The sequence below is a fragment of the Somniosus microcephalus genome, chromosome 11 (assembly GCF_052327205.1).
Source record: "Somniosus microcephalus isolate GS21.2 chromosome 11, FLI_Smic_1.0, whole genome shotgun sequence".
Classification (NCBI taxonomy): domain Eukaryota; kingdom Metazoa; phylum Chordata; class Chondrichthyes; order Squaliformes; family Somniosidae; genus Somniosus; species Somniosus microcephalus.
Window position 1 is genome coordinate 55780844 of NC_140997.1, and position 14023 is coordinate 55794866.

At 52.0% G+C, this 14023-nt stretch overlaps 1 protein-coding gene across 2 annotated transcripts in view; it reads right to left on the bottom strand.

Moving 5' to 3' along the window:
* Nucleotides 1–14023, bottom strand: part of mapk8ip3 (mitogen-activated protein kinase 8 interacting protein 3) — a 263435-nt gene that overhangs the window by 208147 nt on the left and 41265 nt on the right. For both annotated transcript variants that reach the window (XM_086000700.1, XM_086000698.1), the window contains exon 2: nucleotides 7431–7551. In XM_086000700.1, the coding sequence (XP_085856826.1) occupies nucleotides 7431–7551 (121 nt within the window). The remainder of the gene's footprint in view (nucleotides 1–7430; nucleotides 7552–14023) is intronic.

Sequence of the window (14023 nt, forward strand, 5' to 3'; positions counted from 1 at the left end):
GGGGAGGGAGGGTGCGGGGGAGGGGGAGGGGGAGGGAGGGTGCGGGGGATGGGAGGGGGAGGGAGCGGGGGGAGGGAGGGTGAGGAGAGGGGGGAGGGAGGGTGAGGAGAGGGGGGAGGGAGGGTGAGGAGAGGGGGGAGGGAGGAGAGGGGGAGGGAGGGTGAGGAGAGGGGGGAGGGAGGGTGAGGAGAGGGGGGAGGGAGGGTGAGGAGAGGGGGAGGGAGGGTGAGGAGAGGGGGGGAGGGAGGGTGAGGAGAGGGGGGGAGGGAGGGTGAGGAGAGGGGGGGAGGGAGGGTGAGGAGAGGGGGGAGGGAGGGTGAGGGAGGGGGGGAGGGAGGGTGAGGAGGGGGGGGGAGGGTGAGGAGGGGGGAGGGAGGGTGCGGGGGGAGGGGGAGGGGGAGGAGGGTGCGGGGGGAGGGGGAGGGGGAGGGAGCGGGGGAGGGAGGGTGAGGAGAGGGGGAGGGAGGGTGAGAGAGGGGGGAGGGAGGAGAGGGGGGAGGGAGGGAGGGGGAGGGAGGGGAGGGGAGGGAGGGGAGGGGGAGGGAGGGGAGGGGGAGAGGGAGGGGAGGGGGAGAGGGAGGGGAGGGGGGAGAGGAGGGGAGGGGGGAGAGGGAGGGGAGGGGGAGGGAGGGGAGGGGGAGGGAGGGGAGGGGAGGGGAAGGAGGGAGGGGAAGGAGGGAGGGGGAAGGAGGGAGGGGAAGGAGGGAGGGGGAAGGAGGGAGGGGGAAGGAGGGAGGGGGAAGGGAGGGGAGAGGGAGGGGAGAGAGGGAGGGAGGGAGAGGAGAGGGAGAGGGTGAGGAGAGGGAGGGAGAGGGTGAGGAGAGGGAGGGGAGAGGGTGAGGAGAGGGAGGGGAGAGGGTGAGGAGAGGGTGAGGAGAGGGTGAGGAGAGGGAGGGGAGGGAGGGGAGGGAGGGGGAGGGAGGGGGAGGGAGGGGGAGGGAGGGAGGAGGTGAGGGAGGGAGGGTGAGGGAGGGAGGGTGAGGGAGGGAGGTGAGGGAGGGAGGGTGAGGGAGGGAGGGTGAGGGAGGGAGGGTGAGGGAGGGAGGGAGGGAGAGGGAGGGAGGGTGAGGGAGGGAGGGTGAGGGAGGAGGTGAGGGAGGGAGGGTGAGGAGGGAGGGTGAGGGAGGTGAGGGAGGGAGGGTGAGGGAGGGAGGGTGAGGAGGGAGGGTGAGGGAGGGAGGGTGAGGGAGGAGGAGGTGAGGAGGGAGGGTGAGGAGGGAGGGTGAGGGAGGGAGGAGGGTGAGGGAGGGAGGTGAGGAGGAGGGTGAGGAGGGAGGGTGAGGGAGGGAGGGTGAGGGAGGGAGGGTGAGGGAGGAGGGTGAGGGAGGGAGGGAGGGGGAGGGAGGGAGGGGGAGGGAGGGAGGGAGAGGAGAGGAGAGGGGAGGGAGGGAGAGGAGAGGGGGAGGGAGGGAGAGGAGAGGGGGGAGGGAGGGAGAGGAGAGGGGGAGGGAGGGAGAGGAGAGGGGGAGAGGGAGGGGGGGAGAGGGAGGGAGGGAGGAGGAGGGAGGGAGAGGAGAGGGGAGGGAGGGAGAGAGAGTAAAGCAGAGAGAGACAGGGGCAGGGAGAGAGAGAGGGTGAGGGAGGGAAAGAGTGAGGGGGTGGGGAGGGAGGGAGCGCTCGCCTTCTTCCTTCCTTCGCAGGGGTCCATCAGGCCAGGCCTGAGGCGCTCCTTCCACCCCCCTCTCTCTCCAGGCTAATCCCGAACTAAATCCAGCAGTCTCTCTCTTTCCCCCCCCCCTCACTCTTCTCCCCCCAGTCTCTCTCTCTCTCTCTCTCTCCCTCCTCCTCTCTTTCCCTCTCTCTCTCTCTCTCTCTCTTCCCCCCCAAGTCGCTCTCTCCCCCCAGTCTCTCTCTCCCTCTCCCTCTCTTCCCCCAGTCGCTCTTTCCCCCCCTGATGTGCCTCAATGAATCCGAGACTCGACGTTAACAGAGCAAAGCAAGGCTTTTATTAACTAAGAAAGTAATACAGTGGAGAAGTGTCTCCATCCAAAGATCTGCTGCACTGTCTGTGAGACAGTGCGGCCTGCTTAAGTAGTGGCCAGGTATGGGCGGAGCCCTACACACAATACAGTACCGGAGGGGAAATGAAACTGAAACTAAACACAGAGAATACAGTGCCTGATGAACGGCATATTCATCACATTCACCCTTCTATAGATTTAGTCTGTTTGGGGGTTTGATAGTCCTCTGTGACCAACGTGGTGCCGCGGGTGTCGGCTGGGTGTCCCCGGTGGCCTCCTGGGTCTCTTCCGGGGGCGCCGCCAGGGTTGTTGAAGGGGTAGTTGGTGGGAGCACCGTTGGTCGATGTTCTTCGGGGGTGATTGCCGTGGTTGTTGTCGTTACCGGCTGGGCGACGTCTTTTATTGACACGGTGTCCTCCCTTCCGTCGGCGTGCCGGACATACGCGTATTGGGGGTTGGCGTGGAGTAGGTGCACTGGCTCCACGAGAGGGTCCGTCTTGTGGCCCCTCACATGCCTTCGCACGAATACCGGACCTGGGGTGGAGAGCCATGACGGCATGGATACGCCCGAGGTGGATTTCCGGGGAAAGACAAACATTCGTTCATGAGGCGTGGCATTAGTGGCAGTACACAATAGCGACCGTATCGAATGGAGCACATCGGAGAGGACTTCCTGCCAGCGGGAAATAGGGAGGCCCTTGGTCCTTAGAGCTAGAGTGACTGCTTTCCATACTGTCCCGTTCTCTCGCTCCACTTGACCGTTACCCCGGGGGTTGTAGCTGGTGGTACGGCTTGTGGCGATCCCCCTGGACAGCATGTACTGGCGTAGCTCTTCACTCATGAAGGACGCCCCCCTATCCGTATGGATGTAGCTCGGCATACCGAACAGGCAGAACAGGCTGTTGAGGCATTTAATGACCGTGGCGCTGGTCATGTCTGGGCAGGGGAAGGCGAATGGGAAACGGGAGTATTCGTCCACAATGTTCAGGAAGTAAACATTGCGGTCGACTGACGGGAGGGGGCCCTTGAAATCTAAGCTGAGCTGCTCAAAGGGCCGTGTAGCTTTGATTAAGTGGGCTCTATCTGGGCGGTAGAACCGAGGCTTGCACTCAGCGCAAGTGCGGCAGTTCCTGGTCAGAGACCGAACTTCCTCAATCGAGTAGGGTAAGTTGCGAGACTTTATGAAGTGGAACAGCCGCGTGACCCCTGGGTGGCAGAGGTCGTTGTGGAGGGTCTGTAGCCGATCCCCGGTGGCGCTGGCACACAACCCTCGTGAGAGGGCGTCGGGGGATTCATTAAGGGCCCCTGGCCGGTAAATGATGTCATACTCGAAGGTGGAGAGCTCGATCCGCCACCTGAGAATCTTATCATTTTTAATCTTCCCCCTCTGTTTATTATTGAACATAAACGCTACCGACCGCTGGTTGGTAAGTAGGGTGAAGCGTTTGCCGGCTAGGTAGTGGCGCCAGTGGCGCACTGCCTCCACGATGGCTTGGGCCTCCTTTTCCACGGAGGAGTGTCTGATCTCGGGCCCTTGGAGGGTCCTCGAGAAGAAAGCTACGGGCCGCCCCACCTGGTTGAGGGCGGCCAAGGCAAAGTCAAACGCATCACTTTCCACTTGAAATGGAGTGTTCTCGTCCACTGCCTGTAGCGTGGCCCGCTCAATATCCTGCTTAATGCTTTTGAAGGCGGCGTGGGCCTCAGCAGAGAGCGGAAAAGAGGATGCTTTCAAGAGGGGGCGGGCTTTGTCGGAGTAGTTGGGGACCCATTGGGAATAATAAGAAAATAACCCCAGGCACCTTTTCAGGGCTTTGGGAATGTTGGGCAGGGGCAGCTCCCGTAGGGGGCGCAATCGGTCGGGGTCTGGTTCGATTTCCCCATTCTCCACCACGCTGCCTAATATGCAGAGGCGCGTGGTGTTGAAAACGCACTTGTCCTCGTTGTAGGTGAGGTTGAGTTTTTGTGCGGTTTCAGGAACCTCTCGAGGTTCGAGTCGTGATCCTGCTGGTTGTGACCGCAGATGGTGACGTTGTCGAGGTAGGGGAAGGTTGCCTGCGAGTGGTGGTCATCGACCATGCAGTCCATCTCCCTCTGGAAGACCGAGACCCCCTTCGTCACCCCAAAGGGGACTCTGAGGAATTGGTAGAGGCGTCCGTTCGCCTCGAAGGCGGTGTATGGGCGGTCCTCTGGTCTGATAGGGAGCTGGTGGTACGCTGACTTGAGGTCGATGGTGGAGAACACCCGGTACTGGGCGATTTGGTTCACCATCTCGGATATGCGGGGTAGCGGGTAGGCGTCTAGCTGGGTGTATAGATTAACCGTCTGGCTATAATCTATCACCATCCGCTTCTTCTCGCTACCCCTCACCACCACCACTTGGGCGCGCCACGGGCTGTTGCTGCGTTCGATAATGCGCTCCTTCAGGAGCCTGTCTACCTCGGTCGCGATAAACCGCCTGTCCTCCCAGCTGTACCTCCTGCTTTTGGTCGCTATTGGCCGGCAGTTGGGAGTAAGGTTCGCGAATAGCGAAGGCGGCTTTACCTTCAGGGTAGCCAGACCGCACACTGAGGGGCGGCTGGGACCCACCATAATTGAGCGTGATGCTTTGGTGGTGGCACTGGAAATCCAGGCCCAAGATCACGCTCGCACATAGATTCTTCATGATTAACAATTTAAAATTATCGTATACAGTTCCGTTAACGGACAATTGTACCGCGCAGTAACCCATAACGGTCGATGTCTGGGTTTTATCAGCCATAGAGATGGTGCCCCGAGCAGGGACCACCTTTAGGGAGAGTTGTTGTGCTAGTTCAGGGTGGATAAAACTCTCCGTGCTTCCACTGTCAATTAAACATTTAACCCCGCACCCGTTTACCTCGATGTCCACCATTGATTTGGATAGCGGGTGCGGTCTGGTCTGGTCCACTGTGACCGATGCCACTGTAGGGCCCTGATCGAGACAAGATGGCGTCCACGCTGTCTGCTCACAAGATGGCGGACCCCACGAGGTCGGGCAAGATGGCGTCCAAGATGGCCGCTCCCACGGCGCACACGCGGCAGTGGCGGGTTTCCCTCTGCACACCTTCCCGAAGTGCCCCTTCTTACCGCACTTAAAGCAGGTGGTGCCTTTCGCCGGGCACAGGTTTCTGGTGTGCTTCGGCTGCCCGCAGAAGTAGCAGTTGGGGCCCCGACGCGTCGCGGCTGTCGTAGGGCTTCTGGGGGGGGGGGGGGCGTAGGGAGAGCGGGGCCCCGACGGTGTCGGGTTGCCAGGCGGGGAAGATGCCTTCCCAGATGGCGGCACCCTTGGTGCACACGTGGCGGCGTGGGCTGAAGAGTAGGCGTCCGAGTTTCTCTGGGCCACATCCAGGGATCGCACTGTGTCCACAGCCTGTTTCAGGTCCAATCCCGTTTTTTCCAGTAGTCTCTGCCGGATGTAAGTGGAGCTGAGGCCTGTGATAAAGGCATCACGAACAAGCTCGTCAGTGTACACTGCGGCTTTTACATCTTGGCACTTGCAGTCTTTGCCAAGCGTTTTCAGGGTGACTAGGAACTCATCCAGCGATTCCCCAGGTCGCTGTGCGCGAGTAGCGAGCAGATGCCAAGCGTACACCTCATTCGTAGGCTGCTGGTAATGCGCCTTTAGGATGTCGCATGCGGCCGGGTACGTGTCGGCGTCTTGGATGAGGGGGTAAACTCGGTGGCTTACCCAATTCCGCAGGATTCCGAGTTTCATACTTTCGGCGTCCGTAGCGCCTGTGACGGCTACGGAATTGTCCAGGAAGAATTCCATACACTTAAACCAGTGTCCGAAGCGTGCCGATGCGTCCGAAGCATGCTGGTCCAAATCCAAACGTTCGGGTTTCAAGAGTTGATCCATTGCGTTGAAAATTTAGTTAATAAAATTGATGTGCCTCAATGAATCCAAGACTCGACGTTAACGGAGCAAAGCAAGGCTTTTATTAGCTAAGAAAGTAATACACAGTGGAGAAGTGTCACCCATCCAAAGATCTGCTGCACTGTCTGTGAGACAGTGCAGCCTGCTTAAGTAGTGGCCAGGTATGGGCGGAGCCCTACACACAATACAGTACCGGAGGGGAAATGAAACTGAAACTGAACTAAACACAGAGAATACAGTGCCTGATGAACGGCATATTTCATCACACCCCCTTCCCCCCAGTCGCTCTCCGCCCCCCCCCCCCGCCAGTCTCTCTCTTCTCCCCCCAGTCTCTCTCTCTCTCTCTTCCAACAACATGCCCGCAAAAAACCCTCGGCACCACCGGGCACTCCAGCTAGTTATGTATAATTTGTCCTTGCTTCAATTCCATATGGTAACATATAAACAAGTTTGAACTTAAATAAGCTTATAACATAGCTTATGAAGCAGGGGTAAGCGTCAGTACCCCTTTCATTAGCCTACCACTTAAGATATAGGTGGGAGAAGAACAAATAAACTGGCAAACAAAAGGCAAACTGAGAGCACATGAGAGTTATGGCAGGGGCAGAGAAACAGGACAGGAACACTAAAGTTGGTGGCAAAAATCTAGTAGAAAAGAGGAGGCCGACCAGAAAGCATGACAGTGCTATTCAAAAATGGTGATGATGCTTACCTGTGTTCGTACTTGCACACAGGTCAAACTGGACTTTATAGCTCAATTTTACTTAAACCAAGAAACAGTTGTCATACTTGATACCTCCTGGTTGAGCACAGTTGAGAATAAACAAATCATTGTGGGATGACCTCTGCACTATAATAATGTGTTTGCAACATGTCCTGATGAATGTTTACAATGAGGTCAATGATTTGCAAATCTTTAGATATTATTTGCATTTTTAAGCACTTTTTGGGGGGGAGGGAACTGGGAATCCTTTCTTGGTCAGAGGATTAGGATGCAAAACAAGTTTGTGCTGCCACTTTCTTTTCCTGCTAAGAACATCATCGTTGCTGCCTGTATCCTAACTCACACCAAGTCCCATTCACCCATTTCTCCTGTGCTTGCTGACCTACATTGGTCCTGGTCCTGTAACACCACAAATTTAAAATTCTCATCCTTGTTTTCAAATCCCTCCATGGCCTTGCCCCTCCCTATCTCTGTAACCTCCTCCAGCCCTACAACCCTCCACTATCTCTGCACTCCTCCAGTTCTGGCCTCTTGCGCATCCCTGATTTTCTTCGCTCCACCATTGGCGGCCATGCCTTCAGCTGCCTAGGCCTCAAGCTCTGGAATTCCCTCCCTAAACCTCTCCGCCTCTCTATCTCTCTCTCCTCCTTTAAAACGCTCCTTAAAACCTACCTCTTTGACCAAGCTTTTGGCCACCTGTCTTAATATCTCCCTATGTGGCTCGGTGTCAAATAATCGCTCCTGTGAGGCACCTTGGGATGTTTTACTACATTGAAGGCGCTATATAAATGCAAGTTGTTGTTGTTGAAGCAAGATGCCCCTCTGTTGCAGCAATGCATTCTAAACTTACGTTGGTCTGCATAGTTCTTGGACTTGAGTTCCAGCTGCCTGGTCTGAAGCTCCAGAGACTCCACGTGTGTCTGGAGCTCCTTCTTCTCCTGCTCCAGTGCATCTTCAAATTCAATAAATTTCTACACACACAAAAGGGGAAAAAAAAAGTTGAGAATAAGGGGCGTGGCAAAATATTCACATTAAAAACCAAGCTACATTCAAACAGTTAAAGCCTTTCTTTTAGCAAATTAGAATTTTTGGTTTCATTTTATATACAGCATATAATATAACAGCGTATTATAATACAGTTTAAAGTACATGTATTATCATTTATATTTGGATTCAATCCAGAAATAACACTCGTTATTTAGGTTCCTTGAGTGAAACATATCAAATATTTAAACTCCAAAATCTGTTTCCCCACCAGAGAAAAATATCTACTGAATAGCACACGTTCCCCTAGCAACCACACTGCCACCAATGAACCGGAGACCGAAGCCAACCAATTAAAATAATTCACACGTTCACAGCCATGACAACTTTGGCAAAACCAATTTTTTTTTTTTTATATAGCTGCTTTGAGAGGACTTCACATCTTCTATAATGTGACAACTTGCCACAACGCCCCAGTCTATTTTCCTGATCTATTCTAAGTTTAGAAATATGATATTTATACCCATTTGTGTTTAAATTCTGAATTGGCCGAAAACAAGTTGGAGATGCATTGGATTCAATTTTTCCCCAAAAGGTAGATTTGTTACTATGTTACTGTATAATAATTAGCCCAGTTTGTTCACAGGATAAATATACCCAATATATTTCATATAGTATATAGTCTCTATATAGAGCATAAAATATGTAATACAGCGCTTGAAACAATGTCATTTATAGTGTGCAATATAAAATAAAAAATACCATATTGTACAGCATATTGCCCATATTCTGAAGAAATAAAATGATTATGGTTAGGTCAGCCACATGATTTACCTTCAGCTCCTATCATTATGACCTTTTTGCATATATCACGCCATTAATACTATGCACAATGAAAACAAAACTTACACTTTTTAATTAAACATGTAAAAAGAATGTGCAACAGTGAGTTTAAGGCAGAAATCCAGGCCTAGTGATTGCCATATCGCGCACAGACTGATTCTCAGCTCAGTATCCACAGCATGGAAAGTGTGTGCAGGTCCAAAGTCAATCAGACTGTTAAAATGACAGGTTTATATATATCATTTCCTCCACCAAAGTACATCTCTCAGCCTCCGATAGTCAGGACAGTGAATAGCTGAGCCGCACGCATCAAGAAGGTCCCAAGCTGAATCCTCAGGCTGCACTGTTAGCAGCTGATCTCAGCAGAGGCCCTGATGGGACGGAAGGTGGGGGGGGGGGGGGGGGGGGGGGCACCATAATTAACTTCAGTTCTCCTAGATTAGGGAGAAAAACGATCAGCCGGGGATTTTGCTTCCCATCGATGTAAAGTGATCCCTGCTGCTGGAAGTGCACGTGTCAACGTCGGACGAGCACAGGGTTCAGCTCAGCTGCGGTATTCCCCCAACCCAATCGAAACAAGTGCGAACATGCACCAAATAGGCTCACATGAAGACTGTCACTTGGGTGAGGTACCGTGGAACCATACGCCAGGAAGGGGTGAAGGCCTTCAGGAGAGGAAATGGGAAGGAAGACAAATTAGCAAAATAAAAAGCTGAAATTAATGTGTACCTGATGTCTGGCAAGGTAACACAATTTAGTGTCAGGAATCATAGTTCATTAATACTCTTGACATACTTCAACAACACTGCTGGTACTTCTATATTTGTGATGAAAGAGAAGTATATTGAGCTTTTTAATATTTTTTATTTATTCATGGGATGTGGGCATCACTGGCAAGGCTAGCATTTATTGCCCATCCCTAGTTGCCCTCGAGAAGGTGGTGGTGAGCTGCCTTCTTGAACCGTTGCAGAGAAGGTACTCCCACGGTGGTGTTAGGGAGGGAGTTCCAGGATTTTGACCCAGTGACAATGAAGGATCAGCAATATATTTCCAAGTCAGGATGGTGTGCGACTTGGAGGTGAACTTGGAAGTGATGCTGTTCCCATGCACCTGCTGCCTTTGTCCTTCTAGGTGGTAGAGGTCGCGGGTTTGGGAGGTGCTGCGAGTTGCTGCAGTGCATCTTGTAGACGGTGCACACTGGAGCCATGGTACGCCAGTGGTGGAGGGAGTGAATGTTTAAGGTGGTGGATGGGGTGCCAATCAAGCGGGCTGCTTTGTCCTGGATGGTGTTGAGCTTCTTGAGTGTTGTTGGAGCTGCACTCATCCAGGCAAGTGGAGAGTATTCCATCACACTCCTGACTTCCGCCTTGTAAATGGTGGAAAGAATTTGGGGAGTCAGGAGGAGTAACTCGCTGCAGAATACCCAGCCTCTGACCTATTTTTGTAGCCAGTGTTTATGTGGCTGATCCAGTTAAGTTTCTGGTCAATGGTGACCCCCCCAGGATATTGATGGTGGGGGATTTGGCGATGGTAATGCCATTGAATGTCAAAGGGATGTGATTAGACTCTCTCTTGTTGGAGATGGTCTTTGCCTGGCACTTGTGTGGTGGGAAGTTTACTTGCCAGCTATCAGCCCAAGACTGGATGTTGTTCAGATCTTGCGGCACACGGGCACGGACTGCTTCATTATCTGAGGAATTGTGAATGAACTGAACACTGTGCAATCATCAGCGAACACTCACTTCTGACCTTATGATGCAGGAAAGGTCATTGATGAAGTTTACATGATATTGATATCAGTCAGACAGCACAGTAGAAGCCCAGCAGCAGTGGTTTAAATATTGATACAGTTCCTGTCCCTTGTAAATACATTGGGGTTAAGTTCCATGTGACAAGTAAAAGAGCATGTTTGGTAAATTTAAGCTCTTCTGGAAGGGGGGGGGGGGGGGGGGAAGTCTACCCAAAATATTCAGCCAATCTTCTGATACAACAGCCCCGAAAATTATGTGTGTGGAAAGTTAAGACACCCAATCAGCAGTCTCACTGATTCAAAATTACCATTCTGAAAAGAAGGCACTTAACCCGTGATCAATCTTTCCCAATCTGGACATGTGATAAACACTGGAGAATGACACTGAAACAAGACACATTACTTCACTAGTCCCCTTCAGGGAAGGGAACTGGTTGGCTCTTTATGCATCTGAAGTGGCCGAACAACCCATTCAGCTATAAGAAAACAATCACTAGGAAGGCCCAATACCACCCTCTCAGGACAGCGCTGGACAAGAAATGTGGCCTTGTGTCTCCCACATCCCAAACACAAATAAAACATTTAATTAAAAACAGAAAATGCTGGAAACACTCAGCAGGTCAGGCAGCATCTGTGGAGAGAGAAACAGAGTTAACGTTTCAGGTCGATGACCCTTTGTCAGAACTGAAACGTTAACTCTGTTTCTCTCTCCACAGATGCTGCCTGACCTGCTGAGTATTTCCAGCATTTTCTGTTTTTATTTCAGATTTCCAGCATCCGCAGTATTTTGCTTTTGTAAAACATTTAATTGGTGGTTATCAAAATTTTAAGTGTTGGCAACATTGCAGTGTCAGAAAGCGGAGGGTGTTTCTGTGCTGGATACAGTGTCAGGAAGCTGGGGGTGTTACTGTGCTAGATACAGTGTCAGGAAGCTGGGGGTTTTCCTGTGCTAGATACAGTGTCAGGAAGCTGGGGGTGTTCCTGTGCTGGATACAGTGTCAGGAAGCGGAGGGTGTTCCTGTGCTCGATACAGTGTCAGGAAGCTGGGGGGTTTCCTGTGCTGGATACAGTGTCAGGAAGCGGAGGCAGTTCCTGTGCTGGATACAGTGTCAGGAAGCGGAGGGTGTTCCTGTGCTGGATACAGTGACAGGAAGCGGAGGGTGTTCCTGTGCTAGATACAGGGTCAGGAAGCGGAGGGTGTTCCCGTGATGGATACAGTGTCAGGAAGCGGAGGGTGTTCCTGTGCTGGATACAGTGTCAGGAAGCTGGGGGTGTTCCTGTGCTGGATACAGTGTCAGGAAGCGGAGGGTGTTCCTGTGATGGATACAGTGTCAGGAAGCGGACGGTGTTCCTGTGATGGATACAGTGTCAGGAAGCTGGGGATGTTCCTGTGATAGATACAGTGTCAGGAGGCGGAGGGTGTTCCTGTGATGGATACAGTGTCAGGAAGCGGAGGGTGTTCCTGTGCTGGATACAGTGTCAGGAAGCTGGGGGTGTTCCTGTGATGGATACAGTGTCAGGAAGCGGAGGGTGTTCCTGTACTGGATACAGTGTCAGGAAGCTGGGGGTGTTCCTGTGGTGGATACAGTGTCAGGAAGCAGAGGGTGTTCCTGTGCTGGATAGTGTCAGGAAGCGGAGGGTGTTCCTGTGCTAGATACAGTGTCAGGAAGCTGGGGGTGTTCCTGTGGTGGTTACAGTGTCAGGAAGCGGAGGGTGTTCCTGTGCTGGATACAGTGTCAGGAAGCGGAGGGTGTTCCTGTGCTGGATACAGTGTCAGGAAGCGGTGGGTGTTCCTGTGATGGATACAGTGTCAGGAAGCAGAGGGTGTTCCTTTGCTGGATACAGTGTCAGGAAGCGGTGAGTGTTCCTGTGCTGGATACAGTGTCAGGAAGCGGAAGGTGTTCCTGTGATGGATACAGTGTCAGGAAGCGGAAGGTGTTCCTGTGATGGATACAGTGTCAGGAAGCTGGGGGTGTTCCTGTGATGGATACAGTGTCAGGAAGCAGAGGGTGTTCCTGCGTGGATACAGTGTCAGGAAGGTGGGGGTGTTCCTGTGCTGGATACAGTGTCAGGAAGGTGGGGGTGTTCCTGTGCTGGATACAGTGTCAGGAAGCGGAGGGTGTTCCCGTGTGGATACAGTGTCAGGAAGCTGGGGGTGTTCCTGTGCTGGATACAGTGTCAGGAAGCGGAGGCTGTTCCTGTGCTGGATACAGTGTCATGAAGCGGAGGGTGTTCCTGTGCTAGATACAGTGTCAGGAAGCGGAGGGTGTTCCTGTGATGGATACAGTGTCAGGAAGCTGGGGGTGTTCCTGTGCTGGATACAGTGTCAGAAAGCGGAGGGTGTTCCTGTGATGGTTACAGTGTCAGGAAGCAGAGGGTGTTCCTGTGATGGATACAGTGTCAGAAAGCGGAGGGTGTTCCTGTGATGGTTACAGTGTCAGGAAGCTGGGGGTGTTCCTGTGATGGATACAGTGTCAAGAAGCGGTGGGTGTTCCTGTGATGGATACAGTGTCAGGAAGCGGAGGGTGTTCCTGTGATGGATACAGTGTCAGGAAGCTGGGGGTGTTCCTGTGCTGGATACAGTGTCAGGAAGCTGGGGGTGTTCCTGTGATGGATACAGTGTCAAGAAGCAGTGGGTGTTCCTGTGATGGATACAGTGTCAGGAAGCGGAGGGTGTTCCTGTGATGGATACAGTGTCAGGAAGCTGGGGGTGTTCATGTGCTGGATACAGTGTCAGGAAGCTGGGGGTGTTCCTGTGGTGGATACAGTGTCAGGAAGCAGAGGGTGTTCCTGTGATGGATACAGTGTCAAGAAGTGGAGAGTGTTCCTGTGCTGGATACAGTGTCAGGAAGCTGGGGGTGTTCCTGTGATGGATACAGTGTCAGGAAGCTGGGGGTGTTCCTGTGCTGGATTCCTCCATTTACGATTCTGCCCAATGCTCAACAGTTAATTCTGTTACAGTGCCTACAAATAAAAATTTGTACTGTAATTTCCTGTTCAGAAAAATAACATTTATTTCCAAAGAATACAGCTTTTACAGTCAATTATATCCAACTATATAATCAATTCCTACAACAGTGACTACACTTCAAAAGTACTTCATTGGCTGTAAAGCGCTTTGGGACATCCAGTGGTCGTGAAAGGCGCTATTATAGTAATCTGGGATGTTATGATTGTTATCCACCAGGTGGTGCTGTAGCCAATGCTGCTACTAAGGTCAGAGGTTTGCTTCCTGTTAAGGTCAGAGGTTTGCTTCCTGTATAGGTCAGCACAAGGTGGAATGCCAGGATGCTGATGCAGGCTGTCTGTAAACGTGTTTCCCAGTTGTTAATAAAGTACTCGTGTTAATTCTACGATATCACCTCTGAGTCCTTGTTCCACTTAATGGATTTATCACATTTGGTAATGGATTTATCACATTTGGTAATGGATTTATCACACTATATAAATGCAAGTCTTTCTTTTTTCAATTGGTTTGTATCTCTAGTGATGGTAGTGACTGTAAGATCAATATCATATTTCGTCGACAAAGTTGTCAACCAATAAGCTGGAAGAAGTGACAGAGGCCCAACCAATGTCTGAACTCCCAGACTGGTCGAATGTGTTTCATTATCAGCATCTTGTTAATATTTTGGGTGCTATTGTGCATTAAGAGAATTAGCCCTACAGGTTCAAATTACTATTCAAGTCAGTCACAATCTAAAGTAAAATTACTGCTGGAAATCCAATGACATTTTAAAGTAAAATTACTGCTGAGAGTGTAGCATCATACCCAAGCTTTGTTTGAAGCCACCCCAAAGGATACTTGTTACTGGATTCACAAACATCCCAAGAATTACTCACAGGAGTTAGCTCCAAGATGCACT